Source organism: Balaenoptera acutorostrata, chromosome 2 (genome assembly GCF_949987535.1).
Source record: "Balaenoptera acutorostrata chromosome 2, mBalAcu1.1, whole genome shotgun sequence".
Classification (NCBI taxonomy): domain Eukaryota; kingdom Metazoa; phylum Chordata; class Mammalia; order Artiodactyla; family Balaenopteridae; genus Balaenoptera; species Balaenoptera acutorostrata.
Genome location: NC_080065.1, coordinates 46,383,408 through 46,406,546, shown reverse-complemented (window position 1 = coordinate 46,406,546; position 23,139 = coordinate 46,383,408). Strand labels below are relative to the sequence as shown.

The following is a 23,139-nucleotide window of genomic DNA, read 5'->3' as shown; positions in this document are numbered from 1 at the left end:
GAATCTAAAAAGAATTCTAGCTTTGGTAGTTAGATTGCAATTTTTTGTATTTCTGTGTTTACTCTTTACCTGTGGCTGAAGTGGTAGAACTGAAGCTATAAGCTCTTTATGTATGTATAATTCAGAAAGGGCTTTACCCACCACTATGTATAATCATTATGTTAATACTCTATGGAGAGTATTAACAAATTATAAAGTCTCTTAAAGGAGCTCAATTCTGATTGGTTTACAGAGATAAATTAGAGAATTTATAGAGATAAATATTCCTAAAATTCCTGGAAAATAAAGAAATTGACTCATAATACTTTAACTATATTAAACTTTTTAAAAAGAATTCTTCCTATAGGAGCTAAAGCAGAAATATTTTAAGATTTCAAGTTCCCATAATTAAGTGAAATCTTTGGTAAACAAGACTAACTTACTTGGTTTTAAAAATACAAATGTACTTTCTCGAATTTATCAGTGTTAAGTAGAAAACAAACATGTATCTTATTTTACTTGGGTTTTTCTGTATAGAGATTTGCCAGTCAAAATAACTAATATTCTCCATAATGTTTAAGAGTATGAAAATGTAAATCTGTGTTCAACTAAACTGACTATTCAACACTATCTACTGTTTTGTATACTGTCATCTGGAAGATAATTTCCAAGATCTTTGGCTTTAGATAACTGAAAATAGTAGACTATATTGAGTTAATTAACTCAATAATCACTGAATATAGGATAGAATTCTCAAACATTAATTACTAAACATAAGTTTATGTTCTTTTGCTTGTTATTTTTCATATACTATAGAGAGGCAATATCTTTGAGTCATATTAATGAACCTACTCAACTTTGCTACTTTAAGTGTAAAAGAATATGTGTGGTATAGAAAGATGTATGTGTGGTACAAAAGTTCATGAGCTCTGGTAGTCAGCTACAATGTTTGTGTATGACATCTCTCAATTGTCCATCCCTGCCTCTAGTTTACTCTCTGAAATAGAAGTTACTACGGTTAAAAGTAATAATTAACATAAGTGGTTGAGACTACACTTGGAGTAATAGTGACCAAGAAATATAAACCATTTGTGTGTTTGTTTTTCAAGAAAAAAGCAAAGATGATCACTAACGAGCACACCCTTCATGGTTGTCTGTGCCTTTTACTGTCTTTATTTACTGTCTTTATTTTTGTATACCTCTACTGCAACTGAGAGCAATGCAAATGATTCTTATCAATAAAAATACAAATGAAAATTTTCCCTCAAATGTAACTGATTATTGCTTTGTGGATACTGACCACTTTTGCATCTATTTGTAAATCCACCTTAGCTTTCCTGATATCCCACACATAAATGTGTTCTTTGGGGACTTCCCTGGTGGTCCAGTGGTAAAGAATCCGCCTTCCAATGCAGCGGGTTCGATCCCTGGTCAGGGAACTAAGAGCCCACATGCTGCGGGGCAACTAAGCCTGCGCACCACAACTACCGAGCCCACGCGCCCCAATGAGAGAGCCCGCGTGCCGCAAACTACAGAGCCCATGTGCTCTGGAGCCCGCACGCCACAACTAGAGAAGAGAAGACCTGCACGCTAAAGAGAAGCTCACGTGCCACAACGAAAGATCCCGCATGCCTCAACTAAGACCCAACACAGCCAAAATAAATAAATAAATAAATAAACATAAATGTGTTCTTTAAATTCTCCTTAGAATTGGCTGTAACATCTTACTAGCTCCCTTTGTAATTAATGAGCTCAATAAAATCTTTGACACCTGTTCATTTAAAATTATGAAAAAGGCAGATGGTATACTACTATGAAATAATGAAACCTACACATTTTAAAGGCAGAAGAGGAAAGCTAGCAGATTTAAGTTAACAATTAGAAAAAGAGATAAATTATATGAACAAAAATACGTAAAGTACTAGGATATATGGCATGACATTTCCATGCAAAGTAAAAAAAAAAAAAAAAGACGAGAATAATAAACTCTAAACTACTAAACATTTAACAGTTTAAATAATACAGAAGTATACCAATAGTGCTTATACACTGATCTCAGCATTTTGAAACACTCTCTTCAGTAGAATTATTTTCTAAATAAACTTTATTCCACAAATTCATATATTAAAGTCTTAAAGGTAATTATACTAGAAATGTGCTCTAACTTCAGCAAAACCATATATTGCTTGTCTCCTGCTACATTGGAACTTCAATTTATACTGGGCAAGTTACCTGACATCTCTGTATTTCAGTGTCCTCATCCTTAAAATGGGGGATAACAAAACCCACCTCAGAAGGTTGTTTTGAGAATTAAATGAGTTAACACATGTAAAACAATCAGAACAGTATGTGGCCTATAGCAGTTATTTTTATTTTGCATGCCAGAGTATATGTTATGAGACATATCATGAAGCAAACTAATAACATTTCTCAAACTCAAGATGAGTATTTGGTTTTTAAAAGTTTTTTTTAATAAAAAACTCAGGAGAAAACTGAAGACTAGAAACCTTTAAAGAGTGAGTGCTTTCTAAAACAACTTTTTTTTTTCTTATTGTTGGAAATGAGACAGCTTCCTGCTTTTTCATTCCCCAGTCCCAACACTGACATTCAAACTGAAATAGACTTACTAAAATGGAGGATGAGGAGAATGGACACATATAAGTAAATTTAGCCTGTGAGGTAACAAAAGGGTATTAAAAGGCCATATTAGAAAATTTTATTTCAAGGCACAAACTAAAGCTATCTCAATCAAAGAAATACAACTTTCTATTGAAAAAAAAAATTTTTTTTTGAGGGGAAAGGGATAGATTTCTCATCAACATTGTGAAGGAACAGAACTAGATCTTTCAAGTCCCTTCTATCTCAAAAATTCTTTGAACTATGAATACAGGAAGCCTTAGAGAGCAAAAACTGGGAAGTAGAAATACAACAAAGATTTCACTTTTACTGGAGTAAACAGAGCTTGATGTAAAGATATGTTACTCATCCTTTCTATTTCCTAAAACAAGAAAATATGTATTTCTGCTGGAATAGTTTTTTGTCACTGTTCAAAGTCTCAAATTCTTCCTATTTTTAACATTTATGGAGGAGAAAGGATTATACTGCTACATCATTTATCTAAAAAATCGAATCATAAGAAAAAGAGCTTTAACTTACTTATTTAACTTATGCCAAATAATGCTTAAAGTCATTTCTAAAAGTCATTTTTATAAAAATCAAAATCATAACAAAAGATAATTATATCAATGTAAGGTACCTATGTTTCGTAGAATTTCGACAAGTTTTTCTCTTTTTGAGTACTGGCCAACTTGGAGAATGGTCTGCTGAACATCTCTACATGCTCCACCCACTTGTCCAACAGCAACAAACAAATAATTCGACTTTAAAAACTCCCCAGCCAACCTTGAAAGACAAGAGAGTATTCCTTAACTTATCCTCTTCCATTAATACTCATAATATTCACTGAATTCCTGCAAGTGTTACTTCAATATTAATAAGCCAGATTATAACAGCTATAATAAGAGAAGGTGGATACTTACATCATCCAAGTACTACTTTCAAATATCGGTATTAAATGATAAGATTTTGCAAAATACTTAACAACTACTAGTGAAAATGTCTGTGTCAAATTATGGATAAGTAATTTCAAGTGGATGTGCTGACCATACAAAACTATATAAAACGTGTATATAACAATTAAAAAAAGTATGCTAAGTATCAGACTATAAGCAGGAATTTTTTTTATTAAAAATTAAAATGTAACCCTACAACAAAAATTCTTTTCTTCATTCACTGCTTTCATGTATGTTATTTCTAGGAGTTGTTTCCTGAAAATATTAGTTGTCAAATTAGTATACTTCAAATGAACTATTAGGAGCAAACCAGATATTAAGTCAGTGCTTTTTGTAACATGACAAACACAGAAAATGATAATATTTGTACAGCATAATTGGGCAAAAAAATGAGATGATGTGAAGAGACTAGGGGCCAGGGCCACACCAAGTTGTGGATGCTCACCCCAAAGGTTGGGGGTATCAGCATCTTGACACACACACAACTCACTGACAGCATACAATTAAGAAGCCCTGCTCTAGATCACCCAGGAACATGGAGTAGGGAGAAGGGGAATTGCCAATTACAGAGCAAGTTTGGAAGGAAAAAAAGGGAAGGTCAGGTAGCAGTCATGTACATACTCTCCTATGTAGCAGTCCCTTACTTTCTAGCCACCTCCTAGCATATCAAGAAAATAGTTCAAACTCAGTATATCCATAATCTTAATAAATCACTGCTGCTTCTCTCTCTTCATCTGCTCTTACCATAAAAGAAAAACATTGTTGATATACTACCTCTAGAGACAAGAACCCTCTCAAACCTTGAGATCATCTGCAAGTCTTAATTGTCAATCATCCTTTACACCCATGAAAACATATTCTGAGTGCCTCGTGTCAGGCATACATGGTACAAGGCACTGGGTGTATAAAGATGAATATGATGGTCTCTGCCTCTGAGGTGCTCATATCAAGTAGCATAAATATAATTATACTAAAAAATAATTACTATAATCTAAAATATTTTATAGCTTAGTATTTACATATTTTAATTATTTAATGATTTACTATAATAATCCAGTGTTACAATAGTTAACATCTATTGAACCTTACTATATTCCAAGAAACGTGAAAAGTGTTTTAAATAGTTTCTTTCACAAGATACAGGATTCTTTCACAAGATTGGCAGGAAATGGATGAAATGATGTCTGTTAAGAGTCTTCAAGTTTGAAGCTTGATCTAAGGAAGCAGCAAGCAAGAATGTGAAACAAGGATGACTAGGGGAAGGCACTCAATGCAGAAGACGACACAAGGATAAATAATGAGGAGGAACAGAATTTGGCTTGTGTGGCCGATAGGAAATAATCTAAATAAGTCAGAAATACATCGGTCCAGGTAAAAAAGTAGCAAATGAGGCAGAAATTATCATGTGTAAAAGAATTTGAAAGTTGGTAGTCTGTGGAGATGGAAAGACATGGGAAGGTTTATCTTAAATAAATGGCTATAAAGATCAGACTTTGTTTTGGAATTTATACCAGCATAAAAATGAAACTACAGGCAGGGAGACAGGTTAGAAAGAAAGCTACTACCAATGAGCAGAGGGAAACTGAAAAGGACCTAAAATAAGGTGGGAAATAGAGAAGAAACTAACGAATTTGAAATATTTTAGAGACAACTGCCAAGTTGAACACTTTTGAAGGGCAGAATTAAAGGAGTATGAGGGAGGAATCAACATGATTCAAAGGACTCTGGCTTCGAAAGACCATGATGCCAATCAGGAAAACTGGAAAGGAAAGAGGGAGCTGAAGAATAGGTTCAATTTTGGACTTGATGAACATGAGTTACCGGTAATTCATCTAAGAGGAAAAACAATCCTAAAGAGTTAAATCTAAAAGTCTGGAGCTGAGGAGAGAGATTAAGCATACAAGTAATAACTGGGTTGTTTGTTTTTGATATTAAGTTATAGAAGCTCTTTACATATTTTGGATATTAACCCCTTATGGAACATATCATCTGCAAATATCTTCTCCCAACCAGTACATTGTCTTTTTGTGTTTCTTCATGGTTTCCTTCACAGTACAAGACAAACAACCCAATTTTTAAAACTGGGCAGAGGACCTGAATAGACAGTTTTCCAAAGAAGACATACAGATGGCCAACTGGCACATGAAAAGATGCTCAATATCACTAATCATCAGGGAAATGCAAATCAAAACCACAATGAGATACCACCTCACACCTGTCAGAATGGCTATTATCAAAAAGACAAGAAATAACAAGGGTTGGCAAGATGTGGAGAAAAGGGAACCTTTGTGTACTGCTGGTGGGAATGTAAATTGGTACAGCCACTACAGAAAACAGTATGGAAGTTTTTCAAAAAATTAAAAATAGAACTATCGTATGGAGCAATTCCACTCCTGGGTATATATCCAAAGAAAATAAAAACACTAATTTGAAAAGATATGTGCACCCCAATGTTCATAGCAGCATCATTTACAATAGCCAAGATATGAAAAACTAGGTTTCCATCAACAGATGAATGGATAAAGAAGATGTGGTGGATACGTATATGCAATGGAATATTACTCAGCCATAAAAAAAAGAATGAAATTTTGTCATTTGCAACAACATGGATGGACCTGGAGATTATTATGCTTAGTGAAATAAGTCAGAGAATGACAAATACTGTATGTTTTCACTTATATGTGGAATCTAAAAATAAAAGAAAGGAACAAATATAACAAAACAGAAACAGATACTGGGAACAAACCAGTGGTTACCAGAAGGGAGGGGGCTGAGAGAGGAGTAAAGGAGGCGAAGAGGATTAAGAGTTACAAACTACTAGGTATAAAACAAATAAGTTACAAAAATGTACAGTACAGGGAATATACTTAATATTTTATAATAACTTTGTATGGAATATATTCTACAAAAATATTGAATTACTACATTGAGCACTTGAAACTAATATAATATTGTAAACCAACTATATACTTCAATCAAAAAAAAATACAGGTAATAAGTTTGGGAGAGTAAACAGGTACAAGTGCAAGCCAAGGAAATGGATGCTTCAATGGTTCAGTGAATACGTAGAATGAAAAAAGTGGACTTTAGACAGAATAATAGGCAACTTGTAACATTTAAATGCAGACAGTAAAGCAACTGAGGAGTCATCAAGAACTCAAGAATATAAACAACTCAAGGTCAGGAACTCTATCCTATTTATCATATAGCCCCAGGGCTTATAATCAAATATGGCTCATAAAAAGTCCTCAACAAATATTACTGACTGACGGTAGTAAACATTAGTCATTTGGGCTGGCCAGTATCTGAACACTTTCCTATTTCAGGGTAAATTAAAAAAATAGATGGGACCTCCCTGGTGGCACAGTGGTTAAGAATCTGCCTGCCAATGCAGGGCATACAGGTTCAACCCCTGGTCTGGGAAGATCCCACATGCCGTGGAGCAACTAAGCCCATGCGCCACAACTACAGAGCCTGTGCTCTAGAGCCTGCATGCTTCAACTACTGAAGCCCGCACACCTAGAGCCCGTGCTCCGCAACAAGAGAGGCCACCACAATGAGAAGCCCGCGCACCACAACGAACAGTAGCCCCTCTCGCCACAACTAGAGAAAGCCCCGCGTGCAGCAACGAAGACCCAACACAGCCAAAAAAAAAAAAATTAAAATTAAAAAAAAAAATAGAGTGGCTTTGTAGCAGCGGCAGCTGGTCTCTGGCATCGTGAGTGGCTTCAGCAGCGAGGAGCGCGCCGCACCCTTCACCCTCGAGTACTGAGTCCTCCTCAAAAATGAAAAAGGACAATATATATATCCATTTCATGATATTCCAATTTATGCAGATAAGGATGTGTTCCACATGGTGGTTGAAGTACCACGCTGGTTGAATGCAAAAATGGAGATTGCTACAAAGGATCCTTTAAACCCAATTAAACAAGATGTAAAAAAGGGAAAACTCCGTTATGTTGCAAATTTGTTCCCTTATAAAGGATATATCTGGAACTATGGTGCCATCCCTCAGACTTGGGAAGACCCAGGACACAATGATGAACACACCGGCTGCTGTGGTGACAATGACCCAATTGATGTGTGTGAAACTGGAAGCAAGGTATGTGCAAGAGGGGAAATAATCAGGGTGAAAGTTCTGGGCATACTGGCTATGATCGATGAAGGGGAAACTGACTGGAAAGTAATTGCCATTAATGTGGATGATCCTGATGCAGCCAATTATAATGCTATTAATGATGTCAAGCGGCTGAAACCTGGCTACCTGGAAGCTACTGTGGACTGGTTTAGAAGGTACAAGGTTCCTGAAGGAAAACCTGAGAACCAGTTTGCTTTCAACGCAGAATTTAAAGAATTTAAAGATAAGGACTTTGCAATTGATATTATTAAAAGCACTCATGACTACTGGAGAGCATTAGTGACTAAGAAAACTGATGGAAAAGGAATCAGTTGCATGAATACCACAGTGTTTGAGAGCCCCTTCCAGTGTGACCCTGATGCTGCCAAAGCCATTGTGGATGCTTTACCACCACCATGTGAACCTGCCTGCACAATACCAACAGATGTGGATAAGTGGTTCCATCACCAGAAAAACTAAGGAAATTTCTCTGGAATACAAGTTGATATTGCTGCATCCTATTCGTCTGAAAGCATTAGATGCAAAAGTAGTAACTTTTCCAAGCTTTAAATTCATAGAACTAATCAATCAAATTCTGCTGTGACCAATCCAATATATCCATACTGTTATCCATCTAAAAGCATCTTTCATATCAACTAAGATAACTTTTAGTTCCTGCTTAAATATCAAGACAGTTGTAGTTTGGAAGTCATCTGTGAATAAATGTCCAAGATAAGTACGTACTGGATGTATACGTTTGCCACGTGTTAGGAAATAAATAAATAAAAATAAATTTTAAAAAAAATTTATTTGTTTATTTATTTATTGTTGGCTGTGTTGGGTCTTCATTGCTGCATGCGGGCTTTCTCTAGTTGCGGCGAGCGGGGGCTACTCTTTGTTGCAGTGCGCGGACTTCTCATTGCAGTGGCTTCTCTTGTTGCGGAGCACAGGCTCTAGGTGCGCGGGCTTCAGTAGTTGTGGCACGTGGGCTCAGTAGCTGTGGCTCACGGGCTCTAGAGCACAGGCTCAGTAGTTGTGATGCACGGGCTTAGTTGCCCCACAGCATGTGGGATCTTCCCGGATCAGGGCTCGAACCCGTGTCCCCTGCACTGGCAGGTGGATTCTTAACCACTGCGCCACCAGGGAAGTCCCAGAAATAAAATTATTTTGTTGGAAAAAAAAATAGATAGGCAGCAGGAATATTACCTGCTAATTAGGTAGGTATTTACCCACCTAGTATTAATTACCTAAGATGATGATGGGAATGTAGATACCCCATTTCAAATTTAAGACACCATTTAAATATAAGAAACTACTCTTTTATGTACCACTAAGAAAAAAATCCTGGCAACTGGCCAAATGCTTTATTACGATTTAGACTTTTTCCTCAGTAAAGAGCTCTTTTTAACTTTATACAAAGACTTTTAAGATCATCTAATAAGTAATACAAATTGATAGTGTTTGACCCCACATAACATTCTATCAGACCAGGGGGTCCACTTTCAGCAAAGGTGGTACTGCAGCAGGTGCATAACCATGGGGTCCATATCATACCACAACACCCAGAAGTTGCCAGCCTGACAAACTGGAACTGTCCACTGAAAGAACAGCTAAAGGGATAGCTTGGAAGTGATTCTTTATGAGGATGGAACATCATTCAGGAGGAATCAAAGATCTTCATGTGGTACATGGGTCTGTGAACCAAGGGATACAGCAAGGGTGGCCCACATACCATCCATCACTTCCAGTGACCCACATGGGAAATCTGTACTTCCTGCCCCCACTACAAGTATAGGTTCTGCAGTTTTGGAGGTCTTGGTTCCCAAAGAGAGAATGGTTCCACCAGAGAAAACAGGAAGAGTCTTACTGAACTGTAAGCTAGAGCTGCTGCATGGGCACTTCAGGTTCCCTGTGGCCAAGGGGTCAGCAGGCAGGAGAAAGAGTCACCACTCCAGCAGGAATGTGTCATCCTAATCTCAGAACTCACAGACCACACAGTACGTGGTATGATACTCAAATATCTGTGGAAATTGGTATATAAATTTTCCAACACAAGCACAATTCCCCCAAGCTCTATTATTTGGTTTGAGGAGAAGGCACAACAATAAAAATAATTTCATTTAGTAAGCACTTATTAAATCCTAGCTAGGTGCTGCACTCATGTACTCTCTCTCTCTCTCTCTCTCTCTCTCACACACACACACACACACACTTTAATAAAATGTGATGCTGGGGCTTCCCTGGCGGTGCAGTGGTTGACAGTCTGCCTGCCAGTGCAGGGGACACGGGTTCGAGCCCTGGTCTGGGAGGATCCCACATGCCGCGGAGCAACTAAGCCCATGAGCCACAACTACTGAGCCTGCGCGTCTGGAGCCTGTGCTCCGCAACAAGAGAGGCCGCGATAGTGAGAGGCCCGCGCACCGCGATGAAGAGTGGCCCCTGCTTGCCGCAACTGGAGAAAGCCCTCGCACAGAAACGAAGACCCAACACAGCCAAAAATTAATTAATTAATTAATTTAAAATATATATATATATTAAAAAAAATGTGATGCTAATGTAAAGCCAGGAATTAAGGTAAGAAACAATGAAAAATATGGTAAACTTCCTGGAAATACTTCTAAACTACCTATGTTACAATCTTAAATTTAGGATTAAATGAAGTAAATCTCTCAAAAATAAGATATTCACATTATTTCTCCTGTTATAAAAGCATCAAGTATATAGCAACTACTTTTAAGAAGAAAAAATTTACCTTTGAATTTCTTCTGGAAAAGTTGCGCTAAACATAAGGGTCTGACGCTGTTCCTTTGACGGCATTCCTGGGCAGGAAATTAACTTCTTCATTTCTGGTCCAAAACCCATATCCAGCATGCGATCAGCTTCATCCAAAACTATATATTTGACTTGTCTGAGACCAATCTTTAAGGATATTTTCAAGGGTGAGGGCAGAGAATGCATACTAGTTAATGTATTAAACTAAAATATTCTCTACAACTCCAATTATTAATATATTCTTAAGGATGAAGATTAGAAATAAATGCATAAAACGAAGAGAACTGTTATGATTAGGTAATACTATCAGTGTTTATTTCAGTTCTCAATTTTGCCTTATGTTATAAAACATTTTATAAGAAAGAAACCAAAACACCTAGATCAGTACTACACAATACACCTTTCTGTAATTACTTAAAAATTCTATATCTTCACTGTTAGCCAGTAGCCACATGCAGCTAATAAGCACTTGAAATGTGGCTAGTGTGCCTGAAGAAATGAATTTTTAATTTTATATCACTTTGAAGTTTAAATAGCCACATGTAGCTAGTGACTACTGTATCGGACAGCACAGATCTAGACTATATTATCTGATAAAGTCAGACTCTTTAATGTAAGAAATAAAACTTCTTAATAGCATGACATATTCAAATGTCTTATAACTGCTAAACTTATTTCTAACTCCTTTAAACCCTTAATAAATCCCCCATTGTCTAATCACTCAGGAACAACTGGGAAACTTTTCTTACCTATCATGGATACTTAGTGCTAAAAAGAGAAGCACACATTTGCAAAAAGAAAACAAGTTATTTTGGTACCCCAGGGAAGATGTTTAATCAAGGTGGATTTCTCTGGATACTCTTAATAAGTATCCTAAGAAAAGTCCCTTTACACAGAAAGAGCATGTTTTGAATAATCCCTTTAGAGAAGGGCCTTAAAAAAGCAAATCAGGGTCATGAAAGTGAACTGAAAATATTGATACAGAGATGTAATACTGTGGTATGTGAATACCAAAAAGAAATACATAGCCCTAAAATCTCTTTCTGAAGACAGAAAATTAATAGTCCTGGATAATATCACTCCCACACCTAAAACAGAAGACAAAATTACGGATGCCACAAAGGCTTTCTTCCAGGAAAAAAAATTATTTCATCAAGACATACATGAAAAGTAGATAAAAGCACTTATTGCATTTCTCTCCCAGTGTAGTGGGGTATAGGATATGGATTCTGGAATCAGATCCAGATTCTAACCCTAGCTCTATCACTTAATAGAGCTAAATGAGAGGTTTAAAATAAATTACATAATCTCACTAAGTTTGTTTTCCCAAGTATAAAATGGAAAATACTATTTACCTCCTATTTTCATTATTTTAAGATTTATGTGAGAATGCATTCAAAGCATCTGATGGGGGCCTAATATATAAATGGTGCTGTAATAAATGTATGTATCTTTATACCAATCTCTCTCTTCCCCAAACAAAAAAAATTATTAATCAATACCACAACTTTGTTATCCCTCTAGAGCCTACCTTTTCTTTACCTATGATATCCATCAGTCTCCCAGGAGTAGCACATAATATATTACAGCCTTGTACTATTTGTCGAATGGAATGCCCCAACTGGGTTCCCCCATATATAACAACAGCTCTTACACAAGTCCTATTAACAATAAAAGTAAATGTCACTTTCTAGTTACTTGAAAATTAGCCATTTGTTTCTAACAAGAGGTAAAATGAAATCCATAAAGGAAAAGCTAATACATTCAACATTCTTTTAAAAAAATTAAATTCTTCCCAGAAAGAAGCTGAAAAGCTGTGGGAAAAAAATATTTGCAACCTGTCTGATAAAGGGCTCTTCAAAAACAATGATAAACATGACCAGCACTCACGCAATAAGCCAAAAACATGAACAAATGGTTCATAAAAAATACAAAGGTTTTTAAACACTTTAAGTTCAACATTACTTTTAAAAGCAAAATAAATGAAGACTAACAACATTTTCCCTCAAGTGTGATAACACCATGTTAGCCAGGGTGTAAGGAAACTGGCACTCAGGAGGATAAACTGATACAACACCTTTCACAATTTTAGTCTCTATTGAAATTTTAAAACATATCTTTTTCCCAGTAAATTCACATCTAGGAATTTTCCCTTCAGGTATGTCCCCACATATGGGTAAAGATGACTGTAAAATAATATTCACTACTAACATTATTTTTAGTATCAAAAGATTGAAACCTATCTAATTGTCTAACAATAAAAGACTTAAAATTATAGCCCACCCATACAAAGGAATACTGTGCATTCATAAAAAAGAGTACAGTTCTAGAGTAAGCATTAGCTCCAACATACACCATTTTTTAAAAACAGGGTGGCAACAAGCTTAGTATGCCACCATTTGTTGAGAGAATTAAAGTGCATACATGTGCACCAGCTATTTCTACAATAACTCACATAAACTGTTAATAGTGTGTAAACTCTGAAGAGGAGAATTAAAGATAAACATTGATACTTTTCAGTTTTTTGCCACAAAAATGTTCCAACAAATATCCATGTACTAATATTCATTTTGTGCATAATTATCTGAATTTATCATACATATGCTTTTGTTTTTTAAAAAAGAAAACTGTTATCTTTTACTTGATTTAAAAGCCTGAAGTTGGGACTTCCCTGGTGGTGCAGTGGTTAAGAATCTGCCTACCAATGCAGGGGACACGGTTTTGAGCCCTGGTCCGGGAAGATCCCACAGGCCACAGAGCAACTAAGCCCATGTGGCACAACTACTGAACCTGCGCTCTAGAGCCCGCGCACCACAACTACTGGAGCCTGCGCGCCTGGAGCCCGTGCTCCGCGAAAAGAGAAGCCACCGCGATAAGAAGCCCACACACCACAACAAAGAGTAGTCCCTGCTCGCCACAACTAGAGAAAGCCCGCGCGCAGCAACGAAGACCCAACACAGCCAAAAATAAAATAAATAAATAAAATTTTTAAAAAATGTACTGGAAAAGCTTTAAAAAAAAAGTAAAAATAAAAGACTGAAGAGCAACATACTACATGGGGATCAGCAAGAAATAAACACTGGTATAAGCAATGTACACCTACTTTTTCCAAAAGATCTGTCAAGCTTGACATTAAAGGGATTTTAATAATTTTAATTTTTTCTACTCTCATTTTAAATAAACTGATTTATACAAAATAAAAGGTGACACTTCTATACAGAGAAAACTCTAAAAATTTGTAAAGAAAAACACTAATATCCCAATAGATAAACTGGTAGATAACAAATGCATAATTCACAAAAGAAAACGTATAAAGCGTTCAACCTCTCAATAACCAAATAAATGAAAAAAAAAAAATGAAGATACCTGTGGTGGTTTTAAAATATGTACACAAATTCTTCAATACTCCTTCCTTTAAATATAGATCCTAACTCTGCTCCCCCATAGGTGTGTACAAGGCTGGCTTCATAGGTGTACAACCTGTGCAGTCATACAGGGTCCCAAACTTAGAAGAGCCCTGTGCTTGGTTTAATGCTCTATATTTGCTGCTTAAAATTCACAGTTTTTTTTAACAAAGGGCCCTGCGTTTTCATTTTGCACTAGTTCTAGCAAATTATATAGCCAGTCCTGAGTATGGGCTAGACTTACTGACTTGCTTAGTAACAAACAGAATATGGCCAAAGTGACTGCACTGTTTTATAAAAGTCACAGCAACCTCCTCCTTGCTCTTTCTCACTGACCACTCAATCTAAGGGAAGCCAGCTGTCATTTCCTAAGGACAATCAAGCATCCTTACACAGAGATCCAGTCAAACCTTCAGATGACTGCAATCCTAGCTGACATGTTGTCTGCAACCTCATAAGTGATCCCAAGTCAGAAACACCCAGCTAAACTGTTCCCCAATTCCTAACCCTCAGAAACTGTAAGATAATATTTATTGTTTTGAGCAACTAGGTTTTAAGGTAAGCAGCAACAGATAACTAATACAGTACCAAATACTGGCAAAGTGTATAGTGAAATTGGCATTCTCATATACTGCTGGTAGAAGGCAAGCTTTAAAATAAGTCCATATTCTTTAACATTAAATTTATAAAAATCCACTCTAAGAAAATACTTAAAACATAAAAGTAGAAAAAATTTATATAGCAAGCTGTTCATTACAGCAAGAATTATTTTTATTTATAGTAGCTCCAAATTAGAAACAACCTAAATCCCCCAAAATAGAGAAATAAAATACATACACATGGGCAATCTTAAAGTCATTAAAAATTAGGTCTGATTGTTAAATAAGCAGTTATCCATTTTATTAAGTTACGTGTAAAAGAACAGAAAATTATTAGGAACACCCTAAGTTCATTTTTTAAACATACATTTAAAAACTACCAGAAGACACACCAATATGTTCACTACTGTCTTATCTATTTCTATTATCATCTAATTTTTAATAAGAATGTTTCTTTTTAAAATAAAGAGATCCCATAAACAAGATTATGAAAAAGTAAACTTCAATCAATTACATGAGTGCATTCTTATTCATGCACTGAGTTCTTCCCAAAATAAGTAAGAAAATTCTCGAAAGAAAAACTCGTTTGTGAGTGGCATTCTAGAAGTACTTACCCAAAAGAAAATTTTCTGGCTTCCAAATAGATCTGACTGATCAATTCTCGAGTTGGTGCGACAATAATACACTCTGGTTCCTGCAGCTCTTTAAAACGACTGGCAGTTACTCCATCACGCATCATATGAGCCAAAATTGGCAAGAGAAAAGCTGCCTAGAAGTTAAATTCCATAATTTACAGATGTATAGTGCATCATCCTTCTCCCTATGGCAACCTATTCCTCATGTCTTTATATCCTTTAGCTTATTCTTTCATCTTTTTGGTAAATTTAAGATGAGAAAGGAAAACAATTTTTATTTCCATGAGTTTTTAACATTTAGGTCTTCATGCTCATATTATACAATATCAAATGTCTGATAATGTTAATCTACCCTATGAAAATATCTTTTTTTTAAAAAAAAGCACAGCCATAGATTCTAAATAAACTTATTTTCAGAGGTTAATGCAGCATGCAGCATTCATTCTAAATGACTCCTTTTGGGGTAGAAATAAAATTATCAGAATGCATGACAAAAGTGGTCCACAAGCAGAGCAAAACTTGGGAAATCATTCATTTGGATTACTAAACATATCACCCTTATTAAAGTTACATGTGGCAAGAAACTTTGTGCTATAAGTTTCCTCATTAAACAAATAAGACATGAAAATCTACCTCCAAAACCACATTTAAGTCACACAACAGCTGCTGTATTATACAACTCACTCATTTTCCCTTCAACTCTACTAGGGAGGCTTTTTAAGACTAATATAGTATGAACCAAGACTCTATGATCCTGGAAATGACAGTCTTTAATACTCATCTCATGGAACCCTATTTAATAGACAAACCCCACAGTTTAGTCCTAAGACCAACCTGGTCCCATCAGAGCTCTTTTAGAATTAGCATAACCTGAGGTCACTTCATACTAAGGACCAGGTACAATACCTACAGCTATTTCTCATTCTCTTGACTCCAAAACTGTATTAGCTGTATTACATAAATTATTTTTTACCTTTCTCTGTGGCTTATAAACTTTGGTGCTTTGACCCTCAATCATTTTGTTTTAGATATTATGTTCCACAAAAAGAGCTGAACACACTTAGAGATTAAAAATCTATGAACTACTCTAGAAATAGTTCAAAATTCTTTCTTCAGAAGTACACAAACCTCAATAAAACCAGAAATCAGAAGCAAACACACATGAATATTTATGACAGTTCACTGAAATCTTCTACTTGGGAAGAACCAAAGTTCAAAAAGTAGCAGTTTGAATATGGGGCAGAATACATGCAGGAAAGTGACTTACAGTCTTTCCAGACCCTGTCTGAGCACAAGCCATCAAATCTCTTCCTCCTAGTATAATAGGAATACTGTATTTTTGCACAGGAGTAAGCTTAGTATAACCAGCTTTAGCAATGTTGCTATTCAGTGTCTGACAAAGATTAGCTTCTTCAAAAGTCTAAAAAAAAGCAGGTGGCAGTGATTAAATTCCATATATCATATACAGGTCATTCCATGAACATATTCTATTTGAATTAGTTTCAAGTTGTTAATTCTACTTTATATATACTATGTTAACTTCACAAATACGCCCCCACTCAAAAGTAATATCCAGAACCTGTATGTTATTACTTGATAGAATTAAGGAATATTCCGTACAGACAGTGGTTCTAGAAACTCTTTTCTGTCCCCTTAAAACCTGTGAGATACAAATAACTCTAATCAGTAAAAATGGTTCATTACCAACAATGGACTCTGGGCTCCCCCACTCCTTAGAAAACCACTCCCCTAAGACACACTTTCTCACACACTTAGAAAGCAGAAATCTTGATCTCTAGGAAAAGTATCCTTTTTAGTGAATTTAAATAAAGTTCTCATCCTGGTTTGGGGAGGTGGGGAGGAAATATAGTACCCTCCCTTTCAACATAGCAATTAATTCTAATGTAGATGGTAGTCATGGTTCTAAATTTCCAACCTAAGACATTAGAGAATAAGATGAAAATTTTGTATTCTTTAATACCAACTTAAAGAAATGTACCAAATTTTTAAAAACCGAAGTTTGCTACACAGTCATTATAGAAACAATTATTACACTGACCAGAATTGCTGGTGGTACATCATGCCCAGATACTTCTACAAGAATAGTATCATATTTGTCAAAGTTTATGCCTGTCTGATAATGTGCAAAGATGGAGTCCTCATCCTCAGGTGGAGGAGGTGGTATGTAGGTCACTTTTGGTCCTTAGAATTTAAAAAGAAAATTTACATTACAAGGACTAGAATAAAAATAAGAGGGAAAACATACAAAAACTGACAAACTCAAATTTTAAATACTGTAGTAATTCCCAATGTTTACCATTAAAGTTTTCACTTCAAATTTTAAAAAGTTACCTGTTTTTAAATATTCTGTATTTGTATTAAAATGCAATATACACTCATGTGGATCACACAAAAATTAATATACCTTGAGTGTCACCGCTTTCTCTTCTTTCAGCTTCTGACTTCCAAGAATCTTAAAAGGAATCAAACCGAAAAACAGATAAATGTTTTTAAAAATCAAGTGGTGTAGTGAGGTGGATGGAGTTAGAGTCTGTCATACAGAGTGAGGTAAGTCAGAAAGAGAAAAACAAATACAGTATGCTAACACATATATATGGAATCTAAGGGGAAAAAAAAAAGGTCATGAAGAACCTAGTGGCAAGACGGGAATAAAGACACAGACCTACTAGAGAATGGACTTGAGGATATGGGGAGGGGGAAGGATAAGCTCTGACAAAGTGAGAGAGTGGCATGGACATATATACACTACCAAACATAAAATAGCTAGTGGGAAGCAACCGCATAGCACAGGGAGATCAGCTCTGTGCTTTGTGACCACCTAGAGGGGTGGGATAGGGAGGGTGGGAGGGAGGGAGATGCAAGAGGGAAGAGATATGGGAACATATGTATATGTATAACTGATTCACTTTGTTATAAAGCAGAAACTTACACACCATTGTAAAGCAATTATACTCAAAAAAAAAAAGGTTGATACAACATGCATATATAATGACCTCAATTTTTTAAATACATATATAGATTAGAAATAAGACTAGAAATGAATATATCAAACTATATGTAGTAATTATTGGTAGGTGATGAGATTACAAATTATGTTTTTTTCATGGCTTTATTTGCCTAAGAACACATTAATTTTACAATTAGGAAAATAAAAGTTTTTGAAAATTAATAGAAAAGTGGCTTGTATATTATCAGAAAGGAAGTTGACTGAAGTTGTTAAATTTTGAGAGTGAAAACATGTTTGGAATAAGAGAAAAAGCCTTGAATTATTACCTAGTTTTTAATTTGCATCAAATAGACATTAATAAATAATAATACAAGGTGTGTGATATTATCTTCATTAACAATATTTCAATGCCCTTAACTATATAATTAAGTTGAATGAAAATTCTAAATACATTATAGTTTATACAAATTATTTCCCGAACATATAATAGTTAATATTTTACATTTCACATATCTTTGAATAAAAACAGAAAAGTTTAAAGTATTAGATTTTACCCCCCCAAAAAACATTTTGTTCTCCTCCCAGTCTAACAAATTCAGCCAGCTTGATGATATGAATATATTACAGTGGTCTGAAAATATAGACTCTGCTACCTTACAAGATTTCTTAATTTATAAATTCTGACTTACTCCTTTAGCTGTTTGTAAACCTAATAAATATTCCATAATTATAAAAAAATTATATATATAAAAATCGAGGGGTAAAAGAATGCTCACTATAAAAATCAAATACCTTATCTAAAGTAAAACTTACTCTTTCCAGAGGCTGTAATTACTTCTTCATTTAAACCTTTGTAACCACCTATTAAAGAAATCCACAAGATACAGTCAAGATACAAGATACAAGACTATGCACATCTTTCTTTTCATTGCTTATCTTCAAAGAGAAAAAGTTCTAAAAATGCATAAAGTCCCTTCGTACAAATAATACTTGAGACAATTAAGATAAATAGAACCCTGAACATTTTGTTTTCTTAGCATTCAACATGCTGATTTTATGCAGATTACACTGTTATAACATATTAGTATTTTTTTGTTTAAACTGTTATGTCTCTTTCCTGATCCCTATATTCCTCAGCAAAGGAATATATTTTCTAAAAGGAACTAAAAATCCATCTTTGTTAGGATGTCCCCACTACAACCCATAGGTTCTATGATTTGCTAGGACTCAGAATATAGTCATAACCATGGTTGTGACTTATTATATAGAAAGGATAGGGAGCAAAATCAGCAAAGGAAAAAGGTGTACGGGGAAAAGTCCAGAGAAAACCAGGCACAAGCTTTCAAGAGTCTCTCCCACTGGTATCACACAGGACAAGTTGTGACAACATGCTGGAAATGCTGTCTACCGGAGAAGCCCATTAGAGATTCAATATCCAGGGGTTCTTATGAGGTGCTGATAATGCAGGAACCTTCTGCCTGGCATGTACCAAACTTCCAGACTCCCAGAAGCAAAGCAGGTATTCAGCATAAACCACACAGTTGTACAAACTGTTTAGGCACAGTGAGCCACTCACACCAGTTAAGAGTGGTGAGAACCCTCCCTAAATCCACGTTCTCAGAAGCCAGGTAAGGGCCAACCTTATAAGCAGGACTTTCAAAGAACAGCAGTCAGGTCTGCCGTGTTGACTCTTTTCTATACACTATCTTTCTGATCTTTAGACAAGGAGTCATCTATTGTGCCACTTTCAGGTACTATCACAAAAAAAGAACAAGGACTGCATTAGATTTGAAAGGCTAACTAGATATAGCATTTTTACATGTGAGCTAATTTTCTTGTCCTGTATGTCCACAGGTCTTGAAATCCTTTTTCAAACAACATCTGAGCATTTGTAGAAGATACAGTTTAGCCATTAATAATCTTTTTCTATAGTGAAGAATCCAAGAATCCAAAGGAAGGAAGTGGGGACTAATAATGATCACTAAGAATTTTTCAGAGACATCAAACAAGCTTTATTGTTTTACTAGTCTGGAAAACATTTCAACTTTTATGTGACATTTAGATATTTTTAACTCTGAAAATTTTTTTCATAGTATAAAATCATCTATACTGAACTTTCTTTATCCCCTATACCAAGCCAAATAACTATCTCATAAGAAAAAACATTATTTTAATAAGAATTTGTACATATAGATTACATCTCAATCTTTAACATCTGCATGGTATCTCCCATTTTATGGTTATATCATTTATTAAACAGACTCATGAATTTTTAGGTGATTTTCAGTTTTTATTTATTATAAATGAAGCTTCAGTGAACACACTTTTACATATATTGAGCAAATACACCTACAGTATGTAATTCCTATAACGGAATCGTTGGATTAAAGAGTAGTAGTAAACAACTCCTCGAAACTGGCTGTGCAAGTGCATACTCCACAAAGTGTATAAAAGCAGCAACAGTTACCTTTAACTTCAAAAATTAAGCTTGGATTACAGTAATTTTAACCACTTATAGGTAAACCAGATAAGAACTCACCTCGTCCACTTCCACTACCACTTCTGCTTTGATAAGTGTCACCCTTACCTGCAAGGCATTGTTTTACAGAAGATTTAGAGAAATCACAGCTCCTCCTCAAGCATATAAACCATATAGCTATTTCTTTTCATATACTGAGTAATTACTCAGGATTCTAGTCCCTTAATCCACCCATCTCTTAATTCTATACTTAAACCTTTTTCTCATTTGAACATTTTGTTTAAAGACTTCATTTTTTTTTAGGGCAGTTTTAGGTTCACAGAAAAATTAAGCAGAAAGTACAGAGACTTCCCATATACCTCCTGTCCCCACACCTGCAGAGCCTCCCCCCATTATCAACATCCTCCACCAAAGAGGTAATTTGTTACAATTGATGAACCTACAATGACACATCATAATCACCCAAAGTCCATCATTTACATTACAGTTCACTCCTGGTATTATACATTCTTTATGTTTGGACAAATGTATAATGGCATGTCTCCACCATTACAGTATCATACAAAGTAACTTCACTGCCCTAAAAATCCTCAGTGCTCTGCCTATTCATCCCTTCCCCCAACCCCTAGCAACCACCTATTTTTTTCACCCTTCTTCTTACAGTTTTGCCTTTTCCTGAATGTCATATAGTTGGAATCATACAGTATGTAGCCTTTTCAGATTGGCTTCTTTCACTCAGTAATACACATTTAAGGTTCCTCTATGTCTTTTCATACCTTAATAGCTCATTTCTTTTTAGTACCACAGTTTATTTATCCACATTTGAACATTTTTCATCAATAATTATGTTCCATTTTTTTCACTTTCTCCTCAAATCCCCTAACTCAGAATCCTTTCTTTGAAATCAAAGCAAACTTCATTTTCCTTCTTCCAATTAAAAGTATAATTTATAACTCAAATTAACTGGTAGATAAGAGAGAAGAAATAATTCACAGAGCACAAACTTTATAAGGGAGGCAAAACTGTCCATGTATTTTTGCCTACAAATCTAAAAAGCAGAGAAAACATGAGCCAATCTAGTACACTTAAACATATATATATATTAGGTTTATTAATCCTAGAGCTAAAAGCAAATGTGAATGATTAATATTCAGTAATAAATTCTATTTCTCACCTACACCACTTAATGCTGATCTTCTAGAGCCAAAAATGCCACCAGAGCGCTGGGTCCCTTCATCTTGTTCATATTTGCTATCTAGATTTACAGATAATAAATTTAGATTATGTTACTTTTAAGAAGCTTTTAGATATGCAGCAAAGAGAAAAAAAATCAACTTATGGTGCCATAAGTTAAAAAGATGCAGGATAAAATAATTTAAATTTAACAGGAATTACAGTATTTTTCTAAGAAGCACACAAAAGGATTTCTCCACAAATTATTTCCTTCAATAACAAATTACTTCCTCAAAATTTTTATTTTATAAAAGTAGTTAGGGTCAATACTACACCAAAATATGATATAAGCAAAAGTTAAATTACCTCTGAAAAATAGCACGGTTACTGCCCCCAGAAATTTCACATTACATAATCTCACTGCTTATTCTCCAGAAAAGCACCCCTTGCACCCACAGTTCCCAAATCAAACTTTATCAGTCCTGAACAGCAACACTCCAGATCCCTTCACTTTTTCAAAAGTGACAATTCACTAATCCACTACGCATCTATTAAATCATTATTACAATTTATGTTTTTAGCTTCCACTATTCTGTCCTCCTCTGTTAAGAGACACATGCATTCCAACAGTGACTTCAGAAGACAATACCTTAGCACCAAGGAATGACGACTGGTAGAATTTAGGTAGAAAGCCACATTGGTATAAAAGAGGTATAATGGGAGGCAGAGCCATAGAGAAGGCCACCTATTTGTAAGGTCAGCCATCTTTATCAAAGCTCTAAAATGCTTCACAGTATGTAATATTAAAGAACTGAGTCACACACACTGCTAAAAAGATTCATATATTCCCACTTAACCTGTAAGGAATTACATGTGTCTAAAAAATAATATTTTATACAATATAAGTGATTATGTACCAACCACACTATGCTTAACTATTCTCATATAATCATCATAACAACCTTATATAGTAAGTATTTTTTTATCATTTTTTTCATAATAAATGAACACACTATTTGCAATCCACTACTAACTTGGACTTCCTAGACCAAATCCTCCACGGCAACCTCGGTAACTACCTCTTCCACCTCTTCTGAATGACCCTGAAGCTTCTGAATCATTTCCATCTTGATAGCCTATAATATTAAAACATACACACAAAAACAACACAAAACAACAACAAAGAAATCTTGGGGACATGGTGGCCAAGTTTATTTAAGTTTTGCATAATTCAATGACTTTAATATTTTAAGCCATTAACAGATAGTTACTAAAGAGAAATGCTGTATTTGACCTGTAAATGTTCAACTTCATTAGTATAAATAGATACAGCTACAGTATTTTAAAAACCTGCTACTTGTTTTGGGAATAAAAACTAAAAATGACTAAAAGGAAAAAATGACAGTTGTAAAACATTAAAAGTTGCCACAACTGCACCATT

The 23,139-nt window shown here is 35.1% G+C and overlaps 2 protein-coding genes across 4 annotated transcripts in view; one reads left to right on the top strand and one right to left on the bottom strand.

The window, feature by feature from the left end:
* Window positions 1–23,139, bottom strand: part of DDX4 (DEAD-box helicase 4) — a 67,479-nt gene that overhangs the window by 4,525 nt on the left and 39,815 nt on the right. For 2 of the 3 annotated variants that reach the window (XM_057540620.1, XM_057540621.1), the window contains 11 exons: window positions 22,733–22,834; window positions 21,700–21,780; window positions 20,586–20,633; window positions 18,860–18,907; window positions 17,504–17,551; window positions 17,138–17,280; window positions 16,346–16,498; window positions 15,058–15,212; window positions 11,972–12,101; window positions 10,421–10,587; window positions 3,236–3,381 (listed from right to left, as the gene is read on the bottom strand). In XM_057540620.1, the coding sequence (XP_057396603.1) occupies window positions 3,236–3,381; window positions 10,421–10,587; window positions 11,972–12,101; window positions 15,058–15,212; window positions 16,346–16,498; window positions 17,138–17,280; window positions 17,504–17,551; window positions 18,860–18,907; window positions 20,586–20,633; window positions 21,700–21,780; window positions 22,733–22,834 (1,221 nt within the window). The remainder of the gene's footprint in view (window positions 1–3,235; window positions 3,382–10,420; window positions 10,588–11,971; window positions 12,102–15,057; window positions 15,213–16,345; window positions 16,499–17,137; window positions 17,281–17,503; window positions 17,552–18,859; window positions 18,908–20,585; window positions 20,634–21,699; window positions 21,781–22,732; window positions 22,835–23,139) is intronic. The other variant, XM_057540622.1, reaches the window with a different exon arrangement.
* Window positions 7,270–8,416, top strand: LOC103004117 (inorganic pyrophosphatase-like). The gene has a single exon (XM_057541796.1). The coding sequence runs from the start codon at window positions 7,405–7,407 to the stop codon at window positions 8,146–8,148; it is 744 nt and encodes a 247-aa protein (XP_057397779.1). The 5' UTR covers window positions 7,270–7,404; the 3' UTR covers window positions 8,149–8,416.

Coding starts and splice junctions, on each gene's coding strand:
- LOC103004117 (XM_057541796.1), top strand. CDS start 7,405: ATGGTGGTTGAAGTACCACGCTGGTTGAATGCAAAAATGGAGATTGCT.